This window comes from Lissotriton helveticus, chromosome 8 (genome assembly GCF_964261635.1).
Source record: "Lissotriton helveticus chromosome 8, aLisHel1.1, whole genome shotgun sequence".
Lineage (NCBI taxonomy): Eukaryota > Metazoa > Chordata > Amphibia > Caudata > Salamandridae > Lissotriton > Lissotriton helveticus.
Genome location: NC_136069.1, coordinates 371,556,808 through 371,574,001, shown reverse-complemented (window position 1 = coordinate 371,574,001; position 17,194 = coordinate 371,556,808). Strand labels below are relative to the sequence as shown.

General features: G+C 42.3%; 1 protein-coding gene across 1 annotated transcript in view; it reads right to left on the bottom strand.

Annotated features, from left to right (window-relative positions):
- Positions 1–7,155: 7,155 nt before the first annotated feature.
- RFC3 (replication factor C subunit 3) overlaps positions 7,156–17,194 on the bottom strand; it is a 102,351-nt gene continuing 92,312 nt past the window's right edge. The window contains exons 8-9 of the mRNA XM_078657169.1: positions 13,336–13,405; positions 7,156–7,568 (exon numbers count right to left, since the gene is read on the bottom strand). Coding sequence (XP_078513295.1) covers positions 7,377–7,568; positions 13,336–13,405 — 262 coding nt within the window. The 3' untranslated portion in view covers positions 7,156–7,376. The remainder of the gene's footprint in view (positions 7,569–13,335; positions 13,406–17,194) is intronic.

The window sequence follows — 17,194 nt, the reverse complement described above, 5'->3', positions numbered from 1 at the left end:
GTGTGTGATCTCACTCCTTAAAATATTGTAAAATTGGCTTGTCCCCAATTAGCATAATGGATTTGCTTAGAAGACCCTAGTAAAGTGGTAGTATATGAATCCAGGGCCTGTAAATTAAGTGCTACAAGTGGCCCACAGCTCTTGTTGCGACACCTACTTAAGTAGCCTTACAAACCGGTCTCAGGCTTGCCATTGCAGCCTGTGTGTGAAATTTTAAACTTCCATTTCAACCTGGCAAAACAAATTTTTCCAGAATGAAACATGCCTTTTTAATACATATGTCAACATATCTTTTTAATACATATGTTACCCCTAGGGTAGGCTGTAAACAGCAGAGAGAGCAGGTTGTATTATATTGAAAGAGTTGGGCATGTATCTAAGTTTTAAATGTACTGGTAGTGAAAAAACTCCCAAATTATTTTTTCTCTACTGCAAGGCCTGTTCCGACCATAGGATAAAATTGAAGTCTTTTTTTTTTTACATTTAATATGCTGTAACTTTTCAAATGAGAACAGGTAACTCATTCATGATGGTCTCTTTGGAATTGTAATGAAATATAGTTACTTATGGTGAAGTCAAATTTTTAATTACATTTGTGATAATGCCACTTTTAGAAAGTTAGCATTTTCCTGCCCTTAGCCTTTTTGTGCCTACAGCCTGTCTTGGGACACATGATAGGCTCTAACGAACAGTAATACTTTGTGAATTACGCCCAGGCAGTAACACAATAGAGGGATTAGGTGTGCCTGAATGGTCCATCTGATGGCAGGACGGGGGAAGAACTGTTAGAGCCCCACTTGCAACAGAATAGGGTGTGCTCTGCCTTTACACAAAGGACCTATCACCTCCACATTGTCACTGCAGCAAGCTTTGAGTCAGGGCAAGGGAAGCAAGAATGTTGGGCACTTCAAAGAACCTTTCTATAAACTTCTCCCACCTTCCAAAGGAAGGGCACCAGGCTATAAAAGAAAATAGGACTTTAGACCCATTCTTCAGTTCATTCCTGGACATGCGGAAGGACCCTAAGAGGACTGCCTACTGTTCCCTCTTTGCAAGACTGTTTTACCGTACCTGAAAGGACTGCTTTGCTGCCTGGAGTCTGCCTTGAAATCTCAGCGGCCAGTCCTTCTGTCAAGCCCTGAATCTTCACCTGAACTCAGAACTGCGAGAGTGACTCCAAGGGATTAGGTTGTTTAGTTATTAAATAATTTATTAAAATGTACTCCATTTTCCTAAATAGATGTGGGATTTTTCTTGTGTTGTGCTTTCACTTTTTTAGTGTTTGTGTGTTGCTTAAATATTTTACTACTTGCCTCTAAATTGAGCCTGATGGCTTTTTGTGCCAAGCTACCCAAGGTTAATCACAGGTTAATTTAGTGTCTTTGTGGATCCCCGTACAAGGGATTGTGGCTGTTGCTTAACTAGGGCTCACACCCCAGCCAACCAACAACCCAGTTTCTCACAGGGTCTTTATCTTAATTCCAATGTCACATAGACATCTTCTTTCTGTAGAATGTATTTCTTTCATAGTTTAAGCCTCTCTACCACAGAAGGGTATGGCAAGGTGTTGTATCTCAAGACTTTGTTGTTCATGATATTCCTTTATCGGGATGTCACACTCAAGGATCGCCTGAATCATAACCTCCCTTTCCCCAGTCCCCACCTACTCCTGAGTAGGGCTAATCTATAGACGTTAACCCTCAGACTGTTTACCAATCAACCTTTTGGCTGGCCTGTGTGAAAGTTGCATCTTGAAGACATGTATAGCATGAATACTGTTTGATATGAATGTTATGTTAAGTCATGTTAGAATCCATTCATAGCGCGCACAGCTACTCGGAAGTGTCCCGGCGCGGATGCCACAAGGTAAAAAGAAGGAGAGCCTGATGAATGATTACTTAAATAGCAGAGTTTTCAGCTGTTTTTTAAACAGCCTAAGGCTCTCGGTGCTCCGAAGTCCAAAAGGCAAGGTATTCCAAGCCATGGCCGCTTTAACCAACAGGGAACTGCCGCCCAATCTAGACAGGCGGTACCTAGGTACAACAGCAAGGCATTGGCCAGTAGATTGCAGCTGTCGAGGCGGTACATAGAATGAAAAACGTCTCCTGAGATAGTGGGGCCCTGTCTTATAGAGGGCGCCAATGTAGACCGCGAAGGCTCTGTCTAGCGCTAGATCAACTAGGCAAACCCAACAACGATCTTGCCGTCACGTTCTGCACAATCTGCAACTTTTTAGCTGGTAAGCCGGGAGACCAATGTACAAGGCATTAGCGTAATCTAGCCTTGACAAAATAAGAGCCAGAGTCACCATCTCCTTGGCCATTTGAGGCAGGAACTTCTTTAAACGTTTCAGAGTGCCAAAGCACACACCTGCCAGCTTATTAATCTGGGGGGGAAATTTCAAATCCTCACCAAACCAGACACCCAGGTTTTTCGCCGGGCACCCAGAGGAGCTGGGCATAGGATAACCCCCAGGCAATATGTCCTCCCTAAAATGCGGGGGGAAGGAGCCATACGCGAGTACCTCCGACTTCTCCTCATTGCATTTCAATTGGGCATTTTCTAGCCACTTAAAAACTTCAGCAAGGCAGTTTTTATCAATTGATGGAGAGGAGTCAGTTTTGTTCCACGTGAAGAGGAGCTGGGTACCATCGGCGTACGCTATGATTTTAGCACCCAGCTCCTCTGCCAGGTAGACTAGTGGGGTCATAAATTTTGAACAAAAGAGGGCTCAAAGTAGAGCCCTTAGAGACTCCTGTTTTTACACTTCTAGGCCTAGAAGAGAAAGGAGGCAGCCATACTTGCTGAGATCTGTTAGCTAAAAAGGATTCAATCCACTTCCATACCTGACCCGAGATGCATATGTGAGATAACCATGCCATAAGTTGTTGATGCGGCACGGTGTCGAACGCGGCAGAGAGATCTAAAAGCACTAAATGCACCATTACTTGTTAACATCTGTCTATTGACAAAATCTAAGAGAAAGATTATAAAAAAAATATATATTCAACATGCATGCATGTAGTTTGCGGAGCCATCTTATTTAGGAATATAATTTCTCTGGGAATCATGCATGCCCCAAATAGGATATCAGTGCCCTTAATTTTGCCAAATACAATTTCTTCATTTATACTTTCTTTCCAATATGCATAAACGCGTTCTGCAAATGAATCAATACGCTACGTGGAATAAATAGACCTGCGATTCATGAGGATCTTTTTCAATTTTTCTGGTTCTTCAGAATGATAACCGGAGATGGGTCAGACCGGTCGTCACTATTCATATCTTCACTGGCAATTCTTAGCACTTTTTATGGGCATGGCAGGATTGTGTACAAGTATATATTTCTGTAGTGCTGTGGATCACTGTATATAATAGGTTTTCTGTGTGTCCAATGAGGCATATGAACTCAAATCATTCATTACTACTTTAACATCAGTTATGTCAAATGGATTTCTAAAAGGACCAGGAATTATCCTGTCATCTAGGGAGATTTTTAAAATGTAGGGCATTTAAACCTTTTCTGTCCGACTCATAATTAGATAAGGAAGTCTTTCCTAAGCAACTCCGTACAGCACAGGATAAGCAGTGATCCTCGCAGCATGATAATCCCTTTTTGCCCTGTGAGAAGACAAATGTGTTGCAATTCCTGAACCACTGGATCCAGCACTATTTTATCAGGAATATAGTTTCCAGGTACCTAGAGCAAGACTATAAATATTATTGTAATCCACAGTACAATGGACAGAACTCCAGTCACAATCCAAATCTATCTCCACAGCACAAAAGTGTATCGGATGCGGAACCAACAATGAGCAAGAAACCATTTGTGCTACCAACTGATGGAGAAAGGGATCTTCTTTCAAAACCTTTGTATAGCAACCGTTCTTGCAGCTGTATCATTTCAATTGATGGGGGTTCTATTGGTGGTTCATAATAACCCACAATTGCAGAGGATGGAATTGTTGATACGGTGACATCAGATTCACTTGCATTGCAACATTATAGTCCTCATTTAAACCTATCCTATTCTAGTGATTGGCGAGACAAAGCAGTCTCATCAATCTCTAGAATAGGATTAAAAATTCCAACCTGGTTGTACTTTTCTTGAGGTAGTTCCACAGAATTGGGAAGGATACATCGATTTATTCCAGAGGCACCTTAGTGTCAATGAAGGTCTGGTGAACAGAATCTGCTACATAATTCTTTATAATTTGGTCTATCAACACTTGTTTTCTTTGCACCAGAAAGTGGCAGCAAGATTACTGTCCGAGTGTCTTCTACCCCAAGAACTGGAACTGGTGGTCTGTATGATGGTCCAAACACTTGCTTGTCACAGATCTTTCCGGAATCAGATCTCCCTCTGAGAAGTCACCTGTCGGCAGCTTTAGCAACTTTCTTTGTTGGGGACAGTCAGAGTACTTCATGTTGGACAATTTAGTTCTAATTTCTTGAACAGTCTGCATCTGAATAAATCATGAAAGAAGGTCAGGTGATTTGATTTTTGACCACCTTTTCAGGGAAATCAGGATGAGGCACATACATTGCTACTCCAAAGAGTAATTAGTATGGGGGTGGCCACTTAATACTTCTCTGCAAATTATTAATTGCTCTCTGAACCTCTTACCGGGTCTGTAGTCATGTCAATCCTGTATCCAATGACCCACCAGTCAATGCATGTTTAAGTATACCATTGCCTTTTTCTACAAAGCTGTTCAACCATTGACGAAATGGGTGCAAATAAAGCAGTTGTGCTCCTAGAGCACATATAGCATCCATAAAGCAGTGAATGCAGGACTAGTGTCTGAATGAAAGGTATGAACGGCTATCATTGCTACTATTCACTGCAAGTCTTATGATGGCACAAGCAATGGCTAGTTTTTGTAACCAACCCCAAAGGAATCTAGAGGAGAAATCAACTCCAATCAATAAGTACATATATTGTTTTACACTCAGTAATGGACCAATATGGTAAAGGAAAACTATCCCAAATGGTTTTTCAGAGACACTAAGGGGATAGGTGCTCATCTTTCAACAGTTGAGTGCTTTATTGGTTGACATATATTGCATTGCTGTACACATCCTTCTAAAAGCACAGCCACCAGTATTGTCACTGTAGCATTGATTCAGTAGTGCTGATGCAAGCAGGAGCAGTAACTATCACTTCATGAGTTGCTTGACTAAATCTAATCTAGCTCGCTAAATGAGAATGTGCCTGTCCTGATTTCCAGGTATTAAAAAAACAGGAACGTTATCCTTAGTAGGAGTGTAAGAAAATAGTTGGAGGGAAAACGTCAATGCAGCTTTTCCTCTTTCAGTGTTGCCTGTATTATCATGAACTGCCCGCATCAACCTTAGTTTGAGATCCAGTTACAGCAATTACCACAAAAGGTTTGCAGCATTGTCATTACAGCCAAGTCTGCTATGCGGATCCGTCTAGAATGAAATCCTTCGCCTTTATGGACTATGGTGTATATGGACGAAAGGAAGCATGGACTGTAGAATAGCTACCTTTCCCCAAAGTGGTTTACCTTTTATTGAATTCTACTTTGAATCAGTTTAAGCACCACCACAGTGGATCTAAATTGTACACAGAATGTAAAACATGAAACAATGAGTGTGGAAAACAATCAATCATCCTTCTGAAGGGCAAGTAGTAAGGCATGTATTTCTGCAAGGTGTCCACTGGAGTCAACTAGAACTTAAGTGCGTGGGCTTGTAGCAACTTGAAGTTGCCATCTTCAAAAACTCCCTGCACTGCACAAGTCAAAGAGTATCTGTGTAGTGCCAACCGTACAGTGTGCAGTGCCGTCCATGTGGAACCACTGATGCCGAAACACACTCCCATAGAAATGGTTTTGTTTAGTCATGACTTTTGCAAACGTTTATTGTTTGGGTATATGCTGGGCTCTCAAAAATCAAAAAAAAAAAAAATTTAAATCATTTGAGACTTCAAAAAAAGATTTTTGGGTCTAACAAAAAAAAAAACACCTACCCAATTCCATAGTACTCCCTGGCACTGAAAGGAACTACTTTGTATGTGGATGTTTTTCTTGTGAAAGGGAGCCATTGCCATAACTTGTTGTGATGTAAGCCAATGGCTTAAGTGGGCTCATATATTGCCTTTTAATGCATCAACATCAGACGAGCCCCCACTCTGCACATCTTCAGGAGGACCCTCAAGACATGGCTCTTCTACTGACCAGACGTGAATGACACCAACCACAGACTGATGGATGAAGTCTGGCTGAAAGCTCCATATGTTATACACATAATTGTTGTAAAATAAAAGGGTCTTGGCTAATACAGACTCCAAATTCTGAGGACAGAAGAGTTGCACTACGGGTTTATGTGATTTACTCAAGATCTTCAAACAATTGGTGAAAGCCTACAAAGCACAGCCAACATCAAGTTATTCGCACTTGTCTTCGCGCAGGGACATATTCCTGGCTGTAATGTTTTACGTATGTAAATCTTAAACTGACAAACTCCCTCGCCAAGGTTATTTTATAATAAGGACCGTAAATCGCTGCACACGTGCCTCAAGAAACACCTAATCCATCTAGTAACAGTTGTAGAGTGTGTCCTGGGCAATAGAACACAAACCAGATACAATCACACAATTATATTTACAAATTCTTCTAAGCAAACACAAAGAGATGATGGATGAAGCGCTGAAGCTTTTCAGCCACTCACCCCCAGTCACAGATCTGGGTTAAATCCATCATCGTTCTTTAGCTCACTTTGCCACCCCAGTTCAACCTCTGCCATATGCAAATCAGTCTTGACCCAGTTCCGTATGGGAACAGTCCAACCCGAACTGCCCAGCCATGTCTTCCCTGGACCGGAAACCAACATCTTGGGTAACACCTCCATCAGCCGGGCTAGTTCCTATTCAGGACCCATCAAATGAGTTTACACTCAAACGTGTCAGGATCTACTCGAAACTGAGAACCTCCCTTCTTATGCATTAAACATTTATCCACAACAGAACCTCTGTGGCCAGAAATACTGGAACGGACCCACACCCTTAGAAAATCTCAATTCATTAAGGTATGTGCTTGTAGTGGCACCCCCGACAGTATAGTTTATGTAACATTGTATAAAGGCAATAAAAGTGCGTGTTCCGTTAAAGAATCAAACAAAACAGTGAACTCCTAATTTCATTTTTTATATACAAGTTAAGCATTTCTAAAGTATGAAAACATTTTATTCCAAAAGATTTTGGAAACATATATAAACAGTTTAGCAACGACCAAGAACACTGTTCTACGATGTAGAAGAAACATTGACAGATTCCAGCTCCTGCTGATGGATGCAAGAAGAAAACCCAGTATTTCAGTAAGGGGCTTCAATTTGCTTGGATACAGCTTTCATTAGAACATCATGGCCTCTAATCCATCCTCCATAAATTTCTTATAAATGGACATAAACTTAGCCACAAAGGCTTCAAGGTGATATATAGCTTTGCTGCCAAGCTGTAAACGGTGTTCATAGAAAGCCGCCATCTGAGCAACCTCTCCTTTCAGCTGCCCATCACAGTTATTCATAAGCTCTGATAACAGGCCCTGGAAAAGAAAAATTTATGTTAACAATTCAGCCAACTGAAATACCCCTTTCACTATTCCAATACAAATGGAGAGTCAAAACTGAACATTTGGAGTACTCATTTTAATGTATGATTTCACAATGCTTGAGGATACAAAAGTCCAAACTATGAACCAAGAGACCTGTTCATTATCAGTCACAGTTGCAGGTTTAATACAAAGGCAAGGGTAAAGCAAGTGACATCATGCACTTTTTGACCCTCAACGACTTCACAGGATTGATTCTTTGTCCCACCTTAGCCTTTCGACAGCCAATTTGCTGCTGAGGGCTAGGGGAAGAGCAAGAGGAGGAAACCACCGAAAGGAATGGTAGAGCCCTTCTTACTAGCTGCTCTGGTTGATGCCTTCATGACATGGGAGACCACAGATTGCGCCAGTCTGAACAGTGGCACATCTTTAACTAGGTGTGGTAGGACCTGCCGCGAGCTGTAGCCGCTCCGGTGTGCTAGGACCTGCCGCCAGCTGTAGCCGCTCAGGGCTCCATCGAGCCGGCCTGAAACTTTGCCTTTGGCCCGCTCTGTCGCGAGCAGGTATCACAACATGGTGCTATAATCTTCTAAGTGCTATATTTTATTAATCTTTGAAAATTCATATCTCCGGATCCCTACATGGGATTTTGGCCGTTCTGGTGTCATTTTAAAGATAAAAATATGTCCTATTTTTATAAATTGGTGTTGAATTTTTATTATGTGTTGTGTCTTAATTATTTACTGAAATTGTGTTTTTTTAAATGCTTAACATACCTGTCTTTGAAGTAAAGACGGTCTGCTCGCAGCCACGTTACCAAGGGTTGAGCATAGGAATAATTTTCTAAGACCTATGCTGAGTCCTATCATGAGTTAGTGGCCTTATTGCCAGTGGAAGACCTACATTTGCCCCTACCAATAACGCACTTTCCAACAATCTTTTTTCTGAAAATAGTTAGTAGTGGAGAGAGACTTGTAGAGTACTCTAGACCAAAGAAGCCAGTACAAAGACAGAGAAGCCAAACAAGAGGAACAAGCATTGACTTAAATGACACACAGTAAAGGTGCTATGTGTGCCAATACATAGACAGTTGGCAATCCCAACGCCTTAAATAAGGTTGAAATGGTGGTGGACAGGTGGTTCGCAGACGCCTGGAAGAGACCGATTGGAGCAGTCAGAAGGTGAAACTAGCAAAAACAGGATATTTGTATCATCTCTGCAGCAGGGCACACGGCCAAAGGAGCTATTCTAGCGCTGGAAAAATGTGCTCATTTGTCATGCTCATTGATTGTCTCATTTTATTGCAAAAAACTTCCCAAACAGCATCTTCAGGCAGTCCCCCCCAATGCCAAAACATGAACCTGTTGCTACGACATGCTTGTAAATACTGAGAACATGGACTGCCTGGTCTGGACGTAAAAACACCTCAAACACTGGAGCTTGCCCGAAAACACGAGTTTCGGCTACAGCGAAAACACCAACCAACATCACAACAGAGCCGAAGAACAAAAAAAAAGTGGTTAATGAACGTTCACTATACTAAAACAACGTCATGATACAACAAGGCAAAGCATGAAACAACATAACACATGACATAGCACAGTACAATAAATAACACCACAAGTGATGTCATAATAGAACATAATCCATGTCATAACATAGCGTACCATGAGAAAACACAATATAAATTGTGACATACCGTAATATGATAACATGAGATGAATACGGCAGGACGTGAATAACATAACACAACACAATCTAGAGTATAAAACAACATGAACATAACGTAACATAACAGGAAATGGCATAATGGAACACAAATCAATTGCATAACCAGGTCTGCCCATAACAAGACTCGATAGAGATTTCAAAATGAGTTTCTCAGTCTGCAGCCTACGTGTGTATGTGCGGGTGGTTGGGACTGTATGTAGATATCTCGCCTGCACGCCCTAGAGGCCGAGCACTTTCGGTCGTGTTGGCAGGAGGTTCAGTGTGCTCCATGACAGTGCCTCACCCCTAATTGGGTTCTTATTTCTTGATTTGCAAGCAATGGAGTCAGTGTCTTCCCTCAAGTGGTGTCTGGGGTCCTTGCACCCAGTCTGCTGCTACACATTGAAGAGGGTGGCTGTGGGAAGCCTATAGCACGCTCAGACTCCAATTAATGGTTGAGTGTGTACTAGCTCCTAAAGTACAAGAAAGTACAACAAAGACAGCCTGGGTCGTGGTCCCAGGGTAGAGACAATGTTAGCAGGCAGGTCTTTAGTAGAATCTGGACATTACAGTCTAGACTATTCCCAGTGGGATGGCGGTAGGGCTAGGGCAGTGTCAGCTTCACATGTGATTGATTCAGCCTGTCAGCAGTCATGAGTGCTTCAAATACACTGTAAACCAACGTAGACACTGAAAGGCTTGTTTGACTGAGAATTTTTTTTAGAAAAAGGTTTTTGCTGTGCATGCTGGCTAGGGTGATGGTGACTGCACTGCTACCGGGGGGCTTCTTTCGACCCTTCCCACTGTAGCCAAGGAAAAAGAAGATGGGGACCGGAACAAATATCTCCAGCTAAAAAAAGTGGTACTGCGGCTCGCCAGTCACTTTTGTGGTATTAAAAGCTGTCCCAGAAAGGCCTACTTCTGCAGCCTTGCGACCTCCAGACTGCCCTCCTCCTACACAAAGCAACATGCCGACCAACAGTACAGGCTTTCGGCTGTGTGGATAAAAGCCAGGCATGCGACTGCCATGCTGTAACATGAAGCACGCCGGGCATGAAGCAGGCACCATGCTGATAAAAGGCACGCTGCCTCCTGATGTGGCTGCGATGGTGACACATGAAAGAGGCCCGTGTGATCTTATGAATTCCTTTTCTACCCAAAAAACACATGCAATATTGGTAACTAGTGGAGTGGTATTGTATTTGGTCCCTGCTCTCGGGGAGGGATAAGCACTGAAAGAGGCACAACAAATGCATGCCAAAAACAAATGAGAATAAAGAATAGGGGAGTGACAGCAATCAGCAAGCCTATGGGCGTGCTATAAGCTCACAGAGTGAATACAGAATGTCTCAAAGAGAAAGTGCATGCACTGCCTAAAAAGAGAACTTAAGGGTCATCAAGAAGGCTTTCCTTTTGCTGTAGAGATCAGGAATAGGGAGGCCTGTCAAAACCAGTTCTAAAGGGGGCAGATACTTAAAGAAAAGGCATGCTATTTTAAAGTGAGTATAGTCAATGACAAACTCCTGTAGGTATTCAGTGCCATAGATCGCTCATAGTAAGTAGTAGTGGTACAACATGTCAAAATCTGCAGAAAGTTTAGAAAGTAGAAATTACCTAGTGCCCTCAGAAGTAACAATCATTTGCAATGTAATCGGTCTCCCCTTTGGGACCTTATATGTATTTATCTATGCAGCACATTAGCCTGGCTGCTGAAACATCCATTGTTCTTTAAGATGGAGGGAAAGTAAGCACCAAACTGCGTGACATGCCAGGTATGAGAACACATGGAGAGAAATATTGATTTCAGTGGGAAATGGTATAGTCCAAAGCTCTCTTAATTATATAGAATCAGGGCCTTCGGTGGTCATATCACTAAAAATACAAGATTTGAAAAAAATATTATTGTCTACGGGTGCTCGTGGAAGACAGAAATGTAGAGAATGCTAAAGTGATTCTGGAATTTTACTGACCTCTGCGGGTCTTTTTCTATCAAGAAAGTTAAATAGAGGCAGTTGCCAGAAAAATAAAAAAAAAGAAAGTTCCTCAGCAGAAAGCAATTCTGGTATTTTACTGACCTCAACTGGTCGTTTTTTTATCAGGACAGTTAAATAGAGGCAGTTGAACAGAAAAAAAAGTCCCTAAGCAGAAGCAGACAAGTCCTAGGGCTGATCTCCAGAGCCCACAAATTACATACACATATAAGTATATACTAAAGTATGTACAAGAGGTCTTGAATGCTCGACCTAAAAATGGAGAATTCGGTTATAAAAGTGCTGCATTCTCTATTTCATAATGAGATGCAAGCCGATTGACTGGCATTCCTAATATTTTGGCCAACACAGAAAGGTCGGTGAGGAGTCGAAGATTGGACATTACGAAGATTGGGAGATTTTCTTCTTTCAAATAGGGGTGCTTTCAAATGGTCTATCCCTGGTGGAAATATTGTCGCAGTGGCTCACAGAAGCGGAGGAGAGAATGGGGTGGTGTTTCAATAGCCGGGTAGGGCCACTGTCTCTCAGTTAATCAGCATATTTAAGGTTAGCTTCAAGTACAGAGGTGTCACCAGTTGTAGTATCCTTAAAGGACCTTGAGGGAAATCATTCCTAGCCGCGGAGTAATTATTCGTGACCATCGGTTAATTGGTTGATGACAACGCTCGGTTGTTTGATTTTATCAGTGATTGGTGCCATTTGTGAATGAATAATGAAGGGATATCACAAAACAAAGACACTCTCAATCTATCAAAAAATGGTCTGAGCAGGTAATGGGAAAGATATTTTAAACTGTTAAAAAAAAAAAAATGCATGGAACGCATTTCCCATAATATGGGTATGTCTTATCTACAAAACCCCATTCTGATCTTTTAATAGGCGGATTCAGAACAGGGCTTCTTACAGCCTGTACGGACACTATTAGCTACTGCCTTTGCTGAACTCATTAAGCAATCACTACTAGATATTACCATTGCTATAATCATTCTCTCTCCTTTTTCTGCAATGCAACATGTCTCCTCTTCCCACGAGTGCCTCCCTCTCTCCTACAGCTTCTCAAAGCTCCCACTCACTACTCACTTTGGGGGGGATGGGAAGTCTAGGTTCACCCACAACCTGCTCGCACCACTAAAAACCTTCCTGCTTGACTTTGTGGACTGTTTTAAAGCTCCCTATCTATCCTGGGACCCTTCTGTACCCTCTTTTCTTCACCTAATCACTGCAGTCCAGTCCAGTTTTGAGAAGGCATATCAAAAGTATCAAACAAAAGACCAGGGCCAATTTGACCAACGAAAGCAAGTATATCTATATGCAGGACGTATCTCCCTGTTTTTTTAGGTTGATTACATTTCAAGACAATAGCTTTGTTTATACTAAATTAACTCCAAGTTATTAATTCAACGGACTTGAGCACTAACTTCTTTCAAATCCATCTTGAATTAAATCACATTTCGGGAAGCTCAAACAAGAAGTATGCTCACCCCTTTTTATATCGATCAAAGATGCATGTCCATGACCTAGACGTACTGAGAGGTAGATGGGCAAAACAGTGAAGCAGTGATCAAGGAACTGGCAATACGTGACAGGAAATAAGGGCAAAAAAACCAAGGAGCAAAACTGTGTTACTAGACAGCAGCACTGTGTGTGTGGGGTGGGGGCATTGGTGGTGGTGGAGAGACACACCGCTGAGTTTTTAGGGCAGAGACAGTGTCCTCAGATAAGATCCAGTAAGGCAACTCAATGGCCAAAAGTAACCACTGCACCATTCCTTGAGCAACGCTAGGGTCATCAGTGCGAACCCCAGCAGGTACACTTAAATCGTTCTTCTTACTACAATTGTGCTTGTTTTATCACTTTTATTGAAACAGTAAAACCGGTCATTTTCAGCACTACAGGGTATTTTTTGGCAGACACACATTGTCCAAGTTATTACAAATGTATATCAGGTACCTCTTGGCTCCACTAACTATCTTAATTGTTAACCAGATTACACAAAAGGTCTCCCCTTTACCTTGTATACAGAGAAATTCTAATACTTTTATAGAACTATTGCAAATTACCTTCATTATAATTTCAGGAGGAATGCAGTGAGTAAGAAGTTCATAAAGCCGTCCACGCACTTCAAGAAGCCTTGGAGGAAGAAAGAAATACACAAAAGACTTTATTAAGATCTATGTATCTGTGAAACCAAAATTTCATGAGTAACTACTTAGAGATCTATCACAGACTTGCAAACCAGCCATCCAAACATTTTACAATCAAAGTTATCTTAATCTTTTAAGTGCGAGCATGGACCTCCAATTGATGCCCACACTCCCTCTTCAGTGAGTCTGTCGGCCTTTGGCCAACTTTGAGGAGGGCTTAAAATGAACCTCTGGTATTCGCACTAAAAGGGTTCTTTTAAAGTTTAAGGTTGGGTTGCTGGGGAAGAGTTTTTTTCTCTTCTGAAATAATGATCCACGTGCATGGTGAGCTAAAATAATTTCACTGAAAATGGGGAGAGCGGGGTCAGGCTCATAATTACCTCCAACCACATCCCCACAAGACTGTCTTTCTACTCCCCCTGTGTACTAATGCATCACCATCTGTATGGCAAGAGAGGAAATTGATTATTTTGGGAATTGTTGAACAAGTTACTTACCTTAGTTAGGTATAGATGCCTTACCTTAGAATTACCCCCAGGCGTCTCAGCAGCTGCCGCGACGCCATTCCACCGACATGACACCAACAATGGACGCAGAGCCGATCGCGCCACCTTCCGACGTGCAGAGGTACTGCTGATGAAAAAAACTTTCCGGATCCAGTCTGACGCCTGGGGGTAATTCTAAGGTAAGGAATCTATAACTAACGGGTTTATTTCAGATTTGACATATGGGCCAGCGGAGAGTGACTACATTCCAATATTATATCACTTTCCATGCTGAAAGGCTACACTTTTCAGGTTTGAGTCAGCTGCCATTCAGGGATACCAACCAAACCAATACACTTCTGACAATTAGACACTCTGGGAAGTCCAGGGTGGTGTGCTTAAGGGGAATCCATTATGTGTCCATTATGTTTTATTTTCCAGCATGCCCTGCAAACCTCTAACTGTGCCTTACATTGTACATTTTATTTACATTTCTGTGGCATAAGCTTCCAAATTGGCAGGTAACCATAACATTTCCACCAATCAGCATTCCATCCCACTTGTACTGATAAACACTACCCCACTTGTGTTGTTGAGCCTAGTGGCTTCAACAGGAACAGATAAAACCATGGTCAATAGGAGTTTCCTCGCAAGGAACGTTGAGTGGTAGGAATTTTGTGGATTCCTGCCAATTCTTTAGGTTTTACATCAAAGAAATGCAAGAAAAATGCACAGTTTTAGGCAAAGTTAAAGGTTTGCAGGGCATTGTGGGTAGGAAAACGTTAGTGGGATCCACACACAGCACACCACCCTGGACTCCCCCAGGTGTCAAGTTTTCAGAAATGTCTGGGTTTGGTAGGTTTCTCTGGGGGCCGCCAAGCCTAGCCCAAATATCACAGTTACCCCTACTGGTAAAACAGGAAATCTTTTTTGGTCAGGAAATGTTAATGTCTGCACATTGTGTTTTGGGCCCTTTCCAGTGACAGGAACTAGACCACTCAACACAAGTGAGGTATTGCTTGTATCCGGAGACATTGGGGGTGGAGGGGTAGGGGGACGCACTGGGTAGTAGGAAATATGTTTCTCATGTCAGGTTCCAGGACTTTCCCACACAGTGAGGAAAGCATGTGTTTTTAGCCAATGTTTGAGGTTGCAAGGGCTAATGGGTAAGAAACAGTCATGGAATCCACATGTAGCATATCACCCAGGACTCCCTTTAATGTCTAGTTTTCAGAAATGCCTGGGTCAGCTAGATATTTACCCTGGGTGGGCGTTGAGCCTGGGCCCAGTTACTGCAGTTAACCCAATTACTAAATCAGGTCGTTTTTAGATAGGAAATGTTGATGTTTCAGTGTTGTGTTAGGACCCCTTTTCCTGTTGTGGACACTAGACCCAGCCACAAAAGCAAGGCACCATTTTTATTGGGAGACTTGAGGGAATGCTGGGTGGTAGGAAAAATTGTTTCTCCTTGCAGAATCCAGAATTTTCCATCAACCAAAATATTAGGAAATGTGCGTTTTTAGACAATGATTAGGATTTCAAAGAGCTTTTGGATAAAAATGAAAGGAAAAAAAAAACCACATGGTGAGAGCCACCCTGGACTCCCTTGTGAGATAGTTTTTAGAAATGTGCACGTTTGGTAGATTTTTCTTGGTGCTTGCTGAGGGAAGCCAAAATACCGCAGCCACCAACATTGCAGAAAAGGTTTGGTTTCTGGCTCAATAAATGTTATCTGCCAATGTAGCATTTTGGATTGTAACCGGTCTCTGGCACTACACCCACCCATACAAGAGAGGCGCCACTTTTATTCACAGACTTAGGGGAACCACTGGGTGTTAGGAAATCTAAGGCACCTCACAGATTCCAGAACTTGCAATCACAGAAATGTGAGAAAAATGTGTGCTTTAGGCACAGTTTGCAAGGGTTTCTGAATTTATTTATGTTTAAAATACAAATGGTAGAACTTTTATTATGAATTGGATTTCTCTGTATTTGTGCCTTGAAAATGCCAGTCAATGTGCAAGAAAAAGATATTAGCAGCATAGTGTGGAAAAGTAAATTTTGCCATGTTCTGTGTCCCTACGTGTCCCCCATCTTATGTTATATGTGCATGATTAATATGCATATGTATTCCCCATGTTTGATTAAAGACGCAATTACAGTTGTGTCCATCTCTAGTATGCCAGTTTCCAGTTCTCGTGAAAGCTACGAGTATTAGGCCTATGTAAAGTTACGTTGCCACGTTTCCCAGTGTGCACGTTATTTCATTGTAAAGTCCCCGTTCCTAGGCCTCAAAAGGGCCTGGACATCAGATTCAGCTCCTGTCTCCTGAGCCTCGCTGAGGAGCGATACAGCCCCCACCTGTATTCCTGACCCTTCACTTACTTCCTGCCTCACAGTGCCCGGCTCGGCCTGGCTCTGCCTCTGAGTCTGCCAAGAGTATGTTATGATTCTAGTTATCAGTCCAGCCCTCCTTCTCTGCATTCCTAAGCTACTGAATCGCATCAATAGTTTCCGTCATCGTCTAGCCTTTACGTCTCCATGTAAGAGAAATACTGTATTTATGGTCATTTAATATTCTTTAACACGCACTACATGTAGAATAATGCATGCACCAGTCTTAGAGTCTGTTAGCCTTTACCCCGATAACTTTTGGATTCTATCAACATGTTCTCTAAACATCAGATACTAGATAGTGTTTAGGTACATGTCACCCTGACTCTCCAGACTTCAGTCTCTGCTCCTAGCGCAGAAGTCATAGCCCCCAGCTTCTCCTAGTAACACGTCATTGTCAGTTTGCGCGCACCACTAGGTTAGAGGTCCCGGCTCCTTAGGTAGCCCCCCTCCATGTTTCCGCCCCATTTATGACATATTCTGTTACGTTTACATCACATGTCTATGTACCCGCCTCTTGTTACACCCACTCTCACCCTTATCTTTCGCGACTGCTATTGACCACACCCACTGCTCCGCCTACTGTATTCACTGTAATGCAACTGTTTTAGTATATATGCTTGTGTACTGTTATTAAATGTTAGCGCGCTCATCCCATATCCAGCCCCGGCAGCTGCCGGGCCCTGCCATCCTATTCCCGTGCAGGTTGTCCTGTTCCTGTCCTTTATGCTGTATTAAACCTGCAAACTCCTACTACCTCGAATCTTGACTCTTATTTATTGAGCTATCTGTTATTGCTATGTCCAGTCAAACCTAGATCCGGTATTATTTATTTATATACCACATAATGGCGCCCGAACAGGGACTTGCCCTTTCCCCACGCGCCGGTGAAGCCA